The sequence below is a fragment of the Notamacropus eugenii genome, chromosome 7, assembly GCF_028372415.1.
Source record: "Notamacropus eugenii isolate mMacEug1 chromosome 7, mMacEug1.pri_v2, whole genome shotgun sequence".
Taxonomy (NCBI): domain Eukaryota; kingdom Metazoa; phylum Chordata; class Mammalia; order Diprotodontia; family Macropodidae; genus Notamacropus; species Notamacropus eugenii.
In genome coordinates this window covers 39,214,203-39,230,704 of record NC_092878.1, presented here as the reverse complement: position 1 = coordinate 39,230,704, position 16,502 = coordinate 39,214,203, and the positions used below count along the sequence as shown (strand labels likewise).

General features: G+C 36.8%; 1 protein-coding gene and 1 pseudogene across 2 annotated transcripts in view; one reads left to right on the top strand and one right to left on the bottom strand.

Annotated features, from left to right (window-relative positions):
- Positions 1-16,502, bottom strand: part of LOC140514408 (cation channel sperm-associated auxiliary subunit beta-like) — a 176,076-nt gene that overhangs the window by 87,968 nt on the left and 71,606 nt on the right. For both annotated transcript variants that reach the window (XM_072624722.1, XM_072624721.1), the window contains exons 10-14: positions 16,428-16,494; positions 16,143-16,189; positions 15,628-15,780; positions 12,778-12,930; positions 5,278-5,422 (exon numbers count right to left, since the gene is read on the bottom strand). In XM_072624722.1, the coding sequence (XP_072480823.1) occupies positions 5,278-5,422; positions 12,778-12,930; positions 15,628-15,780; positions 16,143-16,189; positions 16,428-16,494 (565 nt within the window). The remainder of the gene's footprint in view (positions 1-5,277; positions 5,423-12,777; positions 12,931-15,627; positions 15,781-16,142; positions 16,190-16,427; positions 16,495-16,502) is intronic.
- LOC140514409 (stathmin pseudogene) lies at positions 13,367-14,443 on the top strand (annotated as a pseudogene).

Genomic DNA, 16,502 nt, shown 5'->3' with positions numbered 1-16,502 from the left:
CTGCACAATTCCAAATTACTTTCCAAAATGATTATGATTATTTACAGCCCCAACCACAATTCACTAGTGTACCTATCTTCCTACAACTCCCATGAGAATCTATTATGTAAATACTGGGGATTATGACAATTCAAGACAAGATTATGCCCTCCGGAAATAAAGGAAATATTGTCCTTAAGGAGTCCGTACTCAGTGATCAATAGAGATCACACAAGAAAACAACAGAGACTGTGTACTACATCATTGAAGGTTGCAAAAAAAATTAGCACCTACTGAATACCTAATCAGACAAGCTCTGGCAGTGAGACTTACATGTAGAAACTCACTATTTTTCATTGAGTAACAAATGGCAAATCCTCGCATTACAAGAAAAAGACCTCAAATATCTTGGACAATTCAATAAACTGTAGTAGAACTTGAATATTATCACAGATAAAAATTTTGCCAACAATCAAGCAGACATACCTTACATCAAATAACAATTTTAATAGATGTAGCTATACCAAATACTCATCTCCAAGCCAAATTAAAACCAAGCAGAAGACATTTAAATCATATTGTCACAGAAGGAAGTGTGCTTCATCCTTTTCTTCTTGTCTGCCATTGGATCTATACATCAAGGGTTCTTTTAGTATGTATACAGAATGTGAGCTAGTATTCTGATACTTTTATTCAACTACAAAAAACAAGTATTTTAATCTAATTGTGAAATAGTTTAAAAGAGTGAAAAATTGATAACAGATTAGTGACTTTTCAAAGAATTGTTTCTCTCTGCACTTTATCCAAGAGATGAGAATGAAATACTTATAACATCACCAAAATTTATATGACACTTTAAGTCTTACAAAGCAAATAATCCAAGAGTAATCTGAAATCAGATTATATTGAAAGTGACTATCTGTTGGTTGTCTCCGAAGTCAAGTAACTTCCTTTTGTTGCTGTTTATTATTTTTTTGTTTGGGGGAGCTAATGGACATTCACTAGTGGTTTCTCAAGACTAACAGTGGTCCTGTGTTGAAAAGGAAACACTTGGCTTGTTTTAAGACAGAACTGGGAGTGGGAAGGGACATCCTTTTCAACAGTAGGCCCTATAAGTTTCCCATTCTTTTGATAGCTTTTCCCTTGAGACAGACAGGTGTCCCAGTATTGTCCACTTTGGCCACAGGACCATCACAGGTGAGCATCAGTAGTTATCTTCTCTGAGATTATTCTAAACATTTTTGTTCCCACTTTGCATCTCAACACTGAATGGAGATAGCAGAAACAGGGAGTGCCAGAGGGCTGTTAAACCATGGGGATGGGGAAAAGGCAAGGGCTAAGAGGTTAAAGTCTGAGCCAGTACAGGAAAGGAACTCAAGATCAGCTGCCTCTCAAGCCTCATATAAAGATTAACAAATCCCAAGAAGGGGAAGGCTACCAAGTAATTTGATGATATCAAGCTCCTATTGAAGAGTGTCAATAGAATCTGCTATAGTGGTAGCCAGAGAAGATATTACTTAGGAAGAGCCTTGAGTTTTTGGGGTTTTTTTTTTTCCGTTTATGGTTTCTTTATTTATTTATGTATTTATTTATTTAACTTTTAACATTCATTTTAACTAAATTTTGGTTTCCAAATTTTCTCCCCTTTTGTCCCCTCCCCCCACCCCAAAACACCGAGCATCCTAATTGCCCCTATCACCAATCTGCTCTCTCTTTTATCATCCCTCTCTGCCCTTGTCTCCATCTTCTCTTTTGTTTTGTAGGGCCAAATAACTTTCTATACCCCTTTACCTGTATTTCTTATTTCCTACTGGCAAGAACAATACTAGACAGTTGTTCCTAAAACTTTGAGTTCCAACTTTTTTTGCTCCCTCCCTCCCCACCCCTTCCCTTTGGAAGGCAAACAATTCAATATAGGCCAAATCTGTGTAGTTTTGCAAATGACTTCCATAATGGTCGTGTTGTATAAGACTAACTATATTTCCCTCCATCCTATCCTGATCCCCATTACTTCTCTCTTTTGATCCTGTTCCTCCCCATGAGTGTTGACCTCCAATTGCTCCCTCCTCCCCATGCCCTCCCTTGATCATTTCCCCCACCCTGCTTATCCTCTTCTCCCCCACTTTCCTGTATTGTAAGATAGGATTTCATACCAAAATGAGTATGCATTTTATTCCTTCCTTTAGTGGAATGTGATGAGAGTAAACTTCATGTTTTTCTCTCCCCTCCCCTCTTTATCCCTCCACTAATAAGTCTTTTGCTTGCCTCTTTTATGAGAGGTAATTTGCCCTATTCCATTTCTCTCTGTCTCCTCCCAATATATTTCTCTCTCACTGCTTGATTTCATTTTTTTTTAAGATATGATCCCATCCTTTTCAATTCACTCTGTGCACTCTGTCTCTATGTGAGTGTGTGTAATCCCACCAACTACCCAGACACTGAATAGTTTCAAGAGTTACAAATATTGTCTTTCCATGTAGGAATGTAAACACTTCAACTTTTATAAGTCCCTTATGACTTCTCTTTGCTGTTTACCTTTTCATGGTTCTCTTCATTCTTGTGTTTGAAAGTTAAATTTTCTTTTCAGCTCTGGTCTTTTCATCAAGAATGCTTGAAAGTCCTCTATTTCATTGTAAGACCATATTTTCCCCTGAAGTATTATACTCAGTTTTGCGGGGTAGGTGATTCTTGGTTTTAGTCCTAGTTCCTTTGACTTCTGGAATATCCTATTCCATGCCCTTCGATCCCTTAATGTAGAAGCTGCTAGGTCTTGTGTTATCCTGCTTGTATTTCCACAGTACTTGAATTGTTTCTTTCTAGCTGCTTGCAATATTTTCTCCTTGACCTGGGAACTCCGGAATTTGGCCACAATGTTCCTAGGAGTTACTCTTTTTGGATCTCTTTCAGGCAGTGTTCTGTGGATTCTTTGAAGACTTATTTTGCCCTCTGGGTCTAGAATCTCAGGGCAGTTTTCCTTGATAATTTCATGAAAGATGATATCTAGGCTCTTTTTTTGATCATGGCTTTCAGGTAATTCCATAATTTTTAAATTGTCTCTCTTGGATCTATTTTCCAGGTCAGTTGTTTTTCCAATGAGATATTTCACATTATCTTCCATTTTTTCATTCTTTTGGTTTTGTTTTGTGATTTCTTGGTTTCTCACAAAGTCATTAGCCTCCATCTGTTCCATTCTAATTTTGAAAGAACTATTTTCTTCAGTGAGCTTTTGAATCTCCTTTTCCATTTGGCTAATTCTGCTTTTGAAAGCATTCTTCTCCTCATTGGCTTTTTGAACCTCTTTTGCCAATTGAGTTAGCCTATTTTTTCAGGGTGTTATTTTCTTCAGCATTTTTTGGGTCTCCTTTAGCAGGGTGTTTACTTGTTTTTCATGCTTTGCTTACATGTCTCTCATTTCTCTTCCCAGTTTTTCCTCCACCTCTCTAACTTGATTTTCAAAATTCTTTTTGAGCTCTTCCATGGCCTGAGCCCATTGGGTGGGCTGGGATACAGAAGCCTTGACTTCTGTGTCTTTCCCTGATGGTAAGCATTGTTCTTCCTCATCGGAAAGGAAGGGAGGAAATACCTGTTCACCAAGAAAGTAACCTTCTATAGTCTTATTTTTTTTCCCTTTCCTGGGCATTTTCCCAGCCAGTGACTTGACTTCTGAATATTCTCTTCACACCCGCTTTGCTTCCAGATCTGCCCAGCCAGTGCTTGGGGTCTGAGATGCAGATGCTGCTTCCCAGCCTCAGGGCTTTTGGCGGGGGCAGGGCTGCTATTCAGTGTGAGATTAAATTCAGGTGCTCAGGTGGGGGCAGGGCCACCTCACAGGCTCAGGGGGTTTATGCAGAGACCTTCAACAGTGGATCCAGGCTCCTGCCTGCTTGGGGAGCCCTGGTCTGCTGCTGCCTCAGCTTCTGCCTCCCGAGGGGGCCTGAGTTATGGGAGCACCCCACTCCCCTCTCGACCCACCAAAGAGACCCTCTCACCAACCCTTTTCACCTGTGGGTGGAGGGACCCGCGTGGCTGCTGTAGATTCTGTCCCTGAAGCCTGCTCGGATCTGCTCCTCTTGGCACTGCATGGCCAATGCAGGGCTGGGCTGGGCTCCGGGTCCACAGTGCGAAGGACCTTTTGCGAGAGGTTTTAAGGCTCTCTGGAACAGAAATCTCATCTGCTGCATTGTTCTGTGGCTTCTGCTTCTCCAGAATTTGTTGGTAGTTCTTTTTCACAGATATTTTATGGGCTGTGGGTTTGGAGCTAGTTTATGTGTGTCTTTCTACTCCGCCATCATCTTGGCTCCGCCCCTCAAGCCTTGAGTTTTTAGATAGCTTTTAGATAACTTGTGAAGAAATGGACCTGGGCACAATCTAAGTATGCAACTAGTTCTGAGACAAAAAATTTCATAATGGTCCTGCCACTCCACTGACTTTCTCTAAGAGATCAGTTAGTCATTTACTGCATGGGGCAGGGGACATAGGACACGATCTCTAAAAGTGTTCTGTTCTGAATCATTCACAGAATGTGAGTGTTGAAAAAACCTCAGAAGGAATTTTGTCTGGTCCATATTGAAACAAATCTGCTCTATGACACCTGATATACCTGACACATTGTAAAGACCTCTATTAAAGAGAAACTTATTATTTCTCAAAGCAGTCCATTTTACTTTCAGGGAGTTGTAATTGCTTTGAAGTTTAGTCTTCAAATCAATCTAAATATATATAAATATAACCTCCACCCAGTGCTCCTGGTTATTCCCTATGGAGCCAGGAAGAACTAACCTAAGAACATGACTATCAAAGGACAAGTATTCCACATGACAGCTACCATGTTCTCCTTATATCTTCTTTCCCTTAAGATAAACAGCCTTAATTCCTTCATGATCTATGATATTATGCACAGTACCCCAATATCACGGTCACTTTCCCCTGAATATTCTGTTTGTCAATGTCATTATTAAAGTGAGGCACCCAAAATTGAACATAGTCTACAAGTGAATTCTAGTTCTCTTCAGACTGTTGGAATTACCTCAGTTTCACTTGTATGCCGTGATAAACCATCAGTAGAGAACAATCAGTGAAGGACAATTACCATTAAGAACAATAAAAATTAAAAGCAGAATTTGAAGTAGGTATAGTATTGAATCTGAAGCCTATGTTTAAAAAGCTGTTAATTTGGTTATGAGGAGAAATATTGAGGGAATATGATCATAATATTAAGGTGTGAGGATTTTAGGAGAGATTACATAATTGACTTATAGCATCTGCCCCAGCTTTAGTGATTGGATCTGAATTCCTTACCTGCCTTTGAAATATAAACTCCTGAAGACATAGAAAGAAAGACTATAGTTGAACTATAGAAAGAATGATAGGTGCGCTTGATGGGATCATCGGGCATATAGCCTACCACCAGAAAACTGTTGCCTCCATCAGTTGAAAGCCACACCTAAAGGAAAATATAATAACAAATAAAGATTTTTTGCTTTGTAATGTAATGTATACCTCATTAGAAAGATACTATATAATTCTATTTGATATTATTTACCTACTATGTGAAAGGTAGAGAGAATACAAAGTAAAAAAGGAAATCAGTGCCCTCCTTTGAGAAGTTTGCCACAAAGTAGGGGATACAACAGTATAAAAGTAAGTAAATAAATAATTAGAGGAGTGAGAGAATGCTGACAAATGGGAGACTTGGCACTTGAGTTGGACCTGGATGAATAATAAAGGTTGTAAAAGGTAGAAACAAAAAAGGAAGGTATATTTTTATACTTGATAAATATACCCTGCACTCAAATTCAGTTCAGTTAAAAAAATAGTAAGATTCTATTAGCAAGTACTATTAATAGTAAGCTCATATGGTAGGTATTGGGCCTGTGACTTCTTGTAGGGAAGTAGCAAAGGTCTTCTTTGAATACAGTCCATGCATTCTACTGGGAGGATGCAGAAAATTTGAGGAGAGTGGGAAAGCACTAACTTCTAAGGAGATTAGGATAGGTTTGCATTGGAGGTAATCCCTGAACTGAGCCTTGAAGAAAACAATGGATTCTAAACAGAGGAAATAAATTGGGACAAATATTCCAGCATGGAGAACAGACTTTCAATGGCATGGTTAAGGGAGATTGAGTGCTGAGTTCAAGGAACAGCAAATTATTACAGCAAGACATTTTCCGTGGACTCTGTGTGTGTGTGTGTGTGTGTGTGTGTGTGTGTGTGTTTGTGTGTGTGTGGAGAGAGAGATGGAGAGAGAGAGATGAAGAGAGAGAGAGAGATGTAAAGCTGGAGCTAGATAAGTACAATTCCAGCAACCAGCCATCATCAACACTCACTTGAAGAATATTAAGCTTAAAATGAACTGAAAGATCATTCTCTGTTAAACGTGAGTGTGTAGGTTAGTAAGAAAGAAAAATGGCACACTTTCTAAATTGAAAGAAAACTTTTAGATAAATCTTTTTTACAAACAATGAAGAAATAACTCAATTATTTGATTTCATTAAGATGCTACAACTTAGGTTCAAATAATTAAGGGATAGAATCTGCCCAAAAGGAAACCCATAATCACTGTTGGTAGTTTTCCTATTTGCATCAAGAAAGCAGAGGTGGTTTAATATGACGAATATAATCACTATTTCCAACCTCAGTAGACCTTATTTCTTTTGATAACACTCTAGACTTTACTTATTTTTATTTATTTACCTAAGTATTTGTTTCTTTTTATATTATGCATAATAAATGTACAAAAATGTATATCTAACAGTACATAAATATTTATTTTCACTATTCCAATGTAAATTCCTTGAGAGTAGAGATTGTTTCATTCATTTATAGCCCCAGCACCTAACATTGCACCTGACACAGAGTAAGTGCTTAACAAATGCTTGTTGATTGAATAAGTGATTCTCCTATTACATATTTTCAAATATTAATTTTTAAGTTGCTCGGGCCAGATGAAATTCTGCAAAACAATTCTCATCCCATCATAGGCTGAGAATGTACAAATGGATCTAAAATCATAAGACTAGCCCTCAAGAACTATCAACTCCTGAGAGCATCATTTAGATTGGGTACATATAGGTAATAATAATGAACCTGGAAAACTTTTTCTTCTCTGTCTTTCCACATGACTTGTAACATCTCTCCTACCTTCTCTATCTGTCCAGATCTCATTTATCTTTTAAGTCAGAGTTGTTTTCAACTCCTCTTAATTCTCATGGAATTTAGATAAATACTTTAATCGATCTCCAATAGCATCAACACAGGTATTGCCATCATTGACTTAGGCAGCAAGACATTCATACTTTCTCATCCTTGGCATTTTTTGTCCAATGGTAGATAGATAGATAAATATGATAGACCTTTTCAATATGTTAACAGCGTTTCTCCCTATGTTTTATGAGTAGTGGTGCAAAACTATGGTTATCTTTTTGCTATTCTCCCTCTTGTTGCATGATTGACTCAATGTCTTTTCCAATCAGACACTTCCTCCATGATATGTCTTATACCATTTCCAGTTCATAGGTAAATGACTGGGAACATGTCATGTTCTACATGTATCCCACAGATCACTCTCCATTGCCCTTTGAATCACCTGAATGTGGTGTTATAAGATTCAAAACTAGAATCACAGGAGAGTCATGTGTGCTAAAAGTTGGAATTTTTGCTCTGAAAAGTAAAACTTGAAAGTCCTGCACTGTTTTTCAAATGTGATACCATCTACTCTCTTTCTCCTGTTCAATTCAATATCTCCCTGATACTAACTCAAAGGACAGATCATCCAATAATTTATTATTGTCTATGGAATAGACATTTTGCATCAAATTAGTTTTTCCCCTATAGGTTGTTAGGCTGACATTATTTCTGGCTAATCATATTATCAGGACAACTCATCAATAAATATGAACATTCAAAGGATACATACACAAATACATACACACATATTCCTTATTCTGCTTGGAACTTTTACAGAAATGTACTTTATGACAGCAAAAATCACCTTGGACAAACATACCTCTGCCTCACTAGATGTTACTAGTAAGAAGATCATTGAACCAAGTTATTTCTATGGTTACATATATCAAGAAATTTTCTACATTAATCTATTCTTGAGACATCCTCTTTTAAAGGAACACATTGAGTGCTGCATTTTTTTTTCCACCTCAGCAAAAGTTTTTGGGTTTATTTTGTTGTTGTATATTTTTTTGTCAACAATGAATTAATACATTGAGATCTTCCATTGTCTGCAGCTTTGAGTCAATATTGTAACTGTAAAAATTGATCTTCTACAGAGAATAATTTATAAAATTGTGTCATAATATCACCAAGAATATTTTTAATATGTATGTAGCTGACTTTCAAAAATATTTTCCAAAGATAAGAAAGTGGCAAGATGGTGGAGTAACAGAATGGACTTTCTAGAGCATTCCCCCAAGCCCTGCCAAATACCTGTAAAAATGCCTCTAAACAAATTCTAGAGCGGAAGAACCCACAAAATGATGGATGGAGTGAAGCAAATCTGCAGCCCAAGACATCCTGGAAGGTCACCAGGAAGTGTCTATTGTGCCACACTGGGAGCAGAATGCAGTCCAGTGTGGGCCACTCTGGCACAAAGGAAACCTGAGCAGGACTTGGGGGAACTCAATCTCTCATGCCTGTGGCAGTTTCCAGACATCACAACCCCAAAACACTATGAACAAATTGGAAGGTCAGTGGAAAAGCCTATAGGACCTGTGTGAGAGAGTAGAGTGGTCTAGCTCCCTCCCCAATGTGGCAGAAAGGGCAGAGGAGCTCATGGCACCCATGGCAGGGGCAAGGGCAGCTGCACCCACTGTTTCTGGAACTCTAGGCCCACAGATTGTGGGCAGATAGAGTGACTGATGGTACACCCCACCACCCCCACTGGAAATAGACAACTACCTTGACAAAAAGCTCAGAAGTCAAGTGAATGGCTAGGGAAATGAACAAAAACCAGAAAAAGTATCAGACTATAGAATCTTACTTTAGTGAGAAGGAAAAATAAAACATCCAAACAGAAGACAACAAAGTCAAAGCTCCTCCATCCAAAGCCTCCAAGAAAATTGGACTCAGACCATGGAAGAGCTCAAAAAGGATTTTGAAAGTCAAGTAAGAGAAGTAGAGCAAAAATTGGAAAGAGAAATGAAAGTGATGCAAGAAAATCATGAAAAATGAGTCAAATACTTGCTAAAGGAAACTCAAAAAATGCTGAAGAAAATATCACCTTAAAAATAGACAAACCCAAATAGCAAAAGAGATTCAATGAGGAGAAGAATGCCCTAAAAAAAGCAGAATTGGCCAGATGATAAAGGAAGTCCAAAAGCTCACTGAAGAAAATAATTCCTTAAAGATCAGAATGGAGCAGACGGAAACTAATGACTTTATGAAAAATCAAGAAATTATGAAACAAAACCAAAGGAATGAAAAAATAGCAGTAAATGTGAAATATCTCATTGGAAAAACAACTGACCTGGAAAATAGATCCAGGAAAGACAATTTAAAAATTATTGGACTACCTGAAAGGCATGACCAAAAAAAAAGAGCCTAGACATTATCTTTCATGAAATTATCAAGGAAAACTGCCCTGATGTTCTAGAAACAGATGGGAAAATAAATATTGAAAGAATCCACCTATTTCCTCCTCAAAAAGATCCCAAAAGGAAAACTTCTAGGAATATTGTAAATAAATTTGAGTTCCCAGGTCAAGGAGAAAATATTGTGAGCAGCTAGAAAGAATTGTAGAAATACAATCAGGATAACACAAGATTTAGCAGTTTCTGCATTAATGGATTGAAAGCCTTGGAATATGATATTCTAGAAGTCAAAGGAGCTAAGATCAACACCAAGAATCACCTACTCAGCAAAACTGAGGATAATCCTTCAGGGGAAAACAATGGTCACTCAATGACATAAGGGACTTTCAAGCATTCTTGATGAAAAGACCAGAGCTGAATAGAAAATTTGACTTTCAAGCACAAGGATCAAGAGAAGCATGAAAAAGTAAACAGAAAAGAGAAAGCATGATAAACTTACTAAAGTTGAATTGTTTACATTCCCTCATGGAAAGATAATATTTATAAATCTTGAGTCATTTCTCGGTATTAGGACAGTTGGAGGGATTATATACACATAGACAGAGAGCACCGGGTGAGTTGAATAGGAAGGAATGATAACCTAAAAAAACATAAAATTAAGGATGAGAGAGGATTATATTAGGAGGAGAAAGGAGAAATAGAATAGGGCAAATTATCTCACATAAAAGAGGCAAGGAAAAGCTTTTTCAACAGAGGGGAAAATGCGGGAGGTGAGAGGCAAAAAGTGGAGCTTACTCTCATCACACTTGACTTAAGGAGGGAATAACAAACATGCACAATCAATTTGCTATGAAGAATCTATCTTACACTACAAGAAAGTTAGGGAGAAGGGGATATGTGGGCTGTGGGGAAGATGATAGAAGGGAGAGCAAATGGGAGGAGGGGTTAATTAGAAGTAAACCCTTTTGAGGAGGGATAGGATCAAAAGAGATAATAGAATAAATGGGGGGCAGAATAGGATGGAGGGAAATATCATTAGTCTTTCACAACATGACTTTTATGGAAGTCTTTTGCATAACTACACATATATAACCTATGTTGAATTGCTTGCCTTTTCAGCTGGGTTGGGTGGGGAGGGAGGAAAGGAGAGAAGTTGGAACTTCAAGTTTTAAAAACAAATGTTAAAAATTGTTTTGATATGCAATTGGCAAATAAGATATAAAGATAAAAGGGTATAGAAATCTATCTTGCCATACAAGGAGGGAAGGGGATAAAAGAAGGGAGGGATGAGATAAAAGGGAGGGCAAATTGGGGGAAGGGGTAATCAGAATCCACGATGTCTTGGAGTGGGCAGAGGGGAGAGATGGAGACAAAATTTGGAACTCAAAATCTTGTGGAAATGAATGTTGAAAACCAAAAATAGATAAAATGATTTAAAAATAAAATAATAACAACAAAAGAAAAACAACTTTGAAAGCCTCGAGAACTCGGATCAAAGTGGTAAAGAACTGTGACTTCAGCAGACTGATGAAATCTCTTGGCAGAGAAGAGGACAATGAGACATACTGTTTTTTTCAGACATGGGAAAAAATTGGCTTGTTTTGCTTCACTGTATGTAACAGTTAAAGTTTCTTAAGGGGCGGGTATGGTGAATTAGTAGGTAATGACAAGAATGTAAAAAATTTTTAAAGCATCAATAAAACATTTTAAACTACACAAAAGAGAACACAAAGTTCAAATACAGAAAGAAAAGAAAGTGGACATAGGTCAGTAACTATTGATTTCTTTTGGATTGCTTTTTGAGTCACAATATTACTCATGATTTGATTTTTTTTTTTTTGTAATTTCCCTCCTTACATTAGTTCATGAAATAATTCCCAGGTGCTTTCACTATTTCTTCACCTACAAACTAGATTTCCTAAATGAGTAAACGTTTTGTTACAGCCTCTTTTACCTATTCCATTTTAATAACGATTTCATCTTTACTTACTTAAAGGACTCAGATTTTGGAATCTAATCCCAAATCATCACTGAAGATTAACTATTGATTGGTTAATTCAATAGGGGTCATATGATGCATTGACTGCAAATTTATCAAGTAAAATATTTCAAGACAAAAACACTATTATGATTAGATTTTTGAAAGGTTTGTCTTTGGATGCTTGTAATAGAAAAGGTTGAGAGAAATAGAATAATTAAAGAGAAGGAAATGTTAATATTGGAAATAATCATGAGATTAATCCTATGAGTTAGATAACTCAACTTAAGTAGCAAATTAAAATATTGAATTATAACTTCTAACAAAGCATGAGCTGACTTCTTTAAAAATGAAAAGGAATTAAAAAACTAAATATTTTTTGAAAAAAAGAAAAGAAATTTGAAATAAAGATAATATTTCCTAAAAGGGACTCTCATAACACCTTCATTGGCAAACAATGACTTTAACAAGCATATCTATTGTTTATAAATCATAACTTAGTATTCCAATTTTTCGAAAAGCTTATTCTAATAACTAGCTTAAAAATGATCCTTTGTTATCATTCATATAGTAAATAAGTTTAATGATTTTCCCACAGATATAGCAATGCAGACATCAATTATATTTTCCAATATTTATCACAAATTATGAATTAGTGGGATTTGAATTAATAATGTAGATTTTATTTTAAAAATCTGATCATTAATCTTGTTTGTGTTTGGCTATAGATGTAACTGTAGCTACAATTGTTGAGGTCGACAGATTTCTACTCCTTGGATGCTGCCATTATCATTTGCTAGTTTTCTTCAAAATAAAAGATGCAGCAGAAGATTCAAGGAATAATGGCCTATTAATATCTTTAACACTTTTGAGACAGAGCATAAATAGCATTTAGCCTTATCATCTATGGAGTGGTACTGCTCTGTAAATCATTTTCTTGAAAGGTGAATTCAGGAGCACTGTTTTAGAGCAGAGAAATCAATTCCGATATGAGCAAACCCCAGGATTTGTCCTGGGGCCATTTGGCTCCCAGGTGATGGGTTAATTAGAGAGCTTCTTAGAAGTTCCAGCACATTGTGGATGGGAGATTTCACATATATTGGAACCTAAACTTTCATTTTTTTCCTGAGAGGACTGAAGCCTTCCAGAGGCCCCGTAATTGACTTGCTGAAATCACAATATTTTATGAGAGGATTAAAGTAGAGCAATTACACTCAATGTTGTACCAGGGTTTGAGACTTTAAAACAAGTGATAAGTGAAATTTTGTTGGTACTTACTTGATTGCCAAAAACATAGAGAAAGTGACTCCTAGGATGGAAGACCATTCCAAGCGCAAGAGAGAAATCCTGAGGGAATATGAAACTTGGAAATTTCTTGTGAACGTGTGGTATATAATTTTGCAGACTCCTTACAGTAACAGAAATCCTTTCCTAAAAAAGGCAAAATGCAATTGAATACATAAAATTACATAGTAAGAAAGGTTGTTCCATCATCGCCCATTTGCTCCTCCATTCAGAATTTATAATGCCTAACAATGATGCAAAAGTTATTCCAGGATCTTAAAGCATGTATCAATAAAAGATTTATTGGGAGCCCTGCCAAACTGGAAATCCTTTGAGCATGAGTCACCCATCTTTCAAGGATAAATTTGGTAAGTATGCAAAGGCTTATCTCCAGAAAGGCGATATATTTTTCAGCTATAGTAACACATGAATCCATGTTCTAAGTATCTGAGAAACTGACATCGGTGTGCAGGGTAAACCCATATCAAAGAAATCAGAGATTCTGGGGAGTGTGGCTGGGCGGCTCGGACCAAGCAGAGTTTTCTCCACCGCGTAGACTGTGTAGAGTACACTGCCAGTCTCTTGTCTTCTATTCACCATGGCTTCTTCTGATATCCAGGTGAAAGCACTAGAGAAGGCAGGCATTTGAGCTGATACTTAGTCCTCGTTCCAAAGAAGCAGTCCCAGAATTTCCCCTTTCCCCTCCAAAGAAGAAAGATCTTTCCCTGGAAGAAATTCAGAAGAAGCTAGAAGCTGCAGAAGAAAGACGCAAGTCTCATGAAGCTGCAGTCTTGAAGCAGCTAGCTGAGCAGCGGCAGCATGAGAAGGAGGTGCTTCAGAAAGCAATTGACGAAAACAGCAACGTTAGTAAAATGGGGGAAGAAAAACTGACCCACAGAATGGAAGCTAACAAAGAGAACCGAGAGGCCCAAATGGCTGCTAAGCTGGAGCGTCTGCGGGAGAAGGATAAGCACATGGAGGAGGTGCGGAGAACAGAGTCCAAAGACCCTGCTGATGAGAACGGAGCTGACTAGCTGGCTAAGAGCTGGCTTCTCCCCGTCCCGGGCATCCAAAGACTGTACTGGCCAGTGTCGCTTTTATCTTATTCCTCCTAACAAATATTCTAGAAACTGATGTAGAACTGCATAGGTAGATCCTAATTGTACAGATGTTGTTTGGGGGGCAAATGGGGAGAAACTACAAGTGTCTTGCTCTTTTTCTAAAGTGTTGAAGTCTTTTTAACAGCTATTTTTCTTGTTGCATCTTGTCTATTCCAGTATGCTTGGTGCTGGGTTAATGACTAGTACTGTATTGGCTCTGTGAAAAGATGTTTGTGAAAGGAATCTGTAGTACCCTTCTTTCCAAGTGTCAGATGCTGAATATATCTGTCTGTTCACTTTTGAAACCTGGCCTTTGTCCCAGACTTTCCAGATACTACTGTACTTGAATGGTTAATAAAACTGTAAATGGCAGTGAAAAAAAGAACAAGAAGTCAGAGATTCTTGAACTTTTATCGTTCCTAGAACAGTTCAGTCTTCTTAAAATGAAGATATGGCTAATTCAATCCACTGTTCCTTAGATTTATAATCTTCTACTGCCCATGATATAGATTACTTATCTCTTATCTAAAAACGTAATAAAAAAAATCTAGGGAATTGCACAATTCTTCTTCGTTTTGTCCCCAGTCCCCCCTAATCCCTACCCCTAGCAAAATAAAAAACAAAAAACTTACTAGTACAAAAGTTCACTAAAAATCTCTACCAGTATGCCAGTATAATAACTACTCTGTAATTTAAAAAAATCATAAATCCCAAATCAAAAACATACTGGTTTTGTTTTTTCTCCAGTTCATGTAGACATTTACCACTAATCACCTCAATAACTGCTCGACATTTAAGATTTACCCAGTGCTTTATACATATACCTTTTGATCCTCATAATGCAGTGTGGTAGGAAGTACAGACATCATTATCTTTATTTTGCAGGTGAGGAACCTGAGCTCCAGAGTGGTTGTGATTTGCCATGGTTACAGAGCTTGGAAGTATGGAAGGTGGTATTTGAACCTCGGTATTATTAGGCAATGGGCTGATAACTATGACCTTCATTAAGTATAGAAACCCTTTATGGGTTATGTTTGCAGGGGATACTTTTCCAACTATCTCCCCCTCTCTTAATTTTCATCTCTTCTTCATAGTCTGGACTCTGGTTCCTCATGATAATCCTAGTAATAGGAGTTATTTTTGAAGTGTTAAAAACAGAAAGGACCTCACTGGGGGACAGTGAATTCCAGTGCAGGGGCAATGAGTATTTGCCAGGAATGCTTTAAATTGAACACATATTTCAATTAGGAATTGAACTAGATTAGGAATTGAACTTACAAATCTATGATTCTTTGGTGCTATGATTCTAGACAGAGGCTATGTAAGGTTACTTTTCCCTCTCCCTTAATTCCTATATCCTCCTGATATTCTAGACTATTCTTCCCTATAACTCTAGTAATGTCAGTTATTTTGGAACTGTTAAAAAAGTAAAGGGTTTTATTGAGGATAATGAATTCTAAGACAGGTGAAGTAAGTGTTTTCTGAGGATGTTTAAACTGAAGCAATAATGGGTTAGGGATCAGATTAGATGGCTTTTTCAGTCCCTTCCAAATCTATAATTCATTGATGCTAGGTGATTCCAGACAGAGACTATCCAAAAATATTTTGTACTGGACTATTTATCTGAAACCATTTTGTCATTGCTAGTACTACTATGTAATGACACCATCAACTTCAAATTGGACATTTGTATTTCCATTGTATTTGATTGGCAATGAAACCACCTTCAAGTGACAGAACATACCTGTGTCTTCATAAGGTAAATTGCAGTTTTTTGTTCAGTGTCAACAAGAAATGACACAACTCTGTTACTGACTATTTTTTCAGTTTTTTTAATTTTGGGTAAACAAGGCCTCCAAGTAAGAAATGGATCATCACTATAGAAACAAGTGGATGCCTACAAAAAAAAAAGAAAAGAAAAAAGTTAGAGATACACTTCATCCAAGACACCCTTTGGGTTCCACTAAACATAAGAGTCCATGAGATTTTGTATTCTTGTGTCTTGATTTGGTTTTTAAGCTATGCTGCTGTCAGGTTCAAGTAGGTCATTCTTGACTAATAACTTGAAGTTCATTTCTATGTCTGCTCATTTATAGAATTTGGAAGACTACTTGAAGTGCATTCATTAGTAAATTTGGAATGACTAGGACAGTTACATTTTTCATTTGAGAGACTGCCATTTAAAAAATTATGATTATCAATTTTTCAATAATCATTGCACAAACATATTTCTTACCTTCTTTAAATGCAACAGTTTACCTGGCTCAAGGTCTTGTTTTTGTCAAAAGTAATAGCAATGAAATCATCTAAAAATCACAGATTACAAAAGGTATAAGCATTATTGTCATTTCAATACAAATTCTAAGCAGTTAATGAAATTGCATTTTAAAATCATGAACTTGTCTTTCCATGATTAATGAATAATTTTTAAGATAGTTAATTTTGGAGAAAATTATTACCTCAATCAATAATATATCATGCTATTTTATTCTTAATTTTGTTTAAGTTGTAATGCCCATTCAAATACATTTAAGTAAAATTTACCTTCAAAGTTTTCTCTGTGAGTTAAACACCTTTCATTATACCACAGTTTTGCTCTCACGTAATCTTCCTATTAAA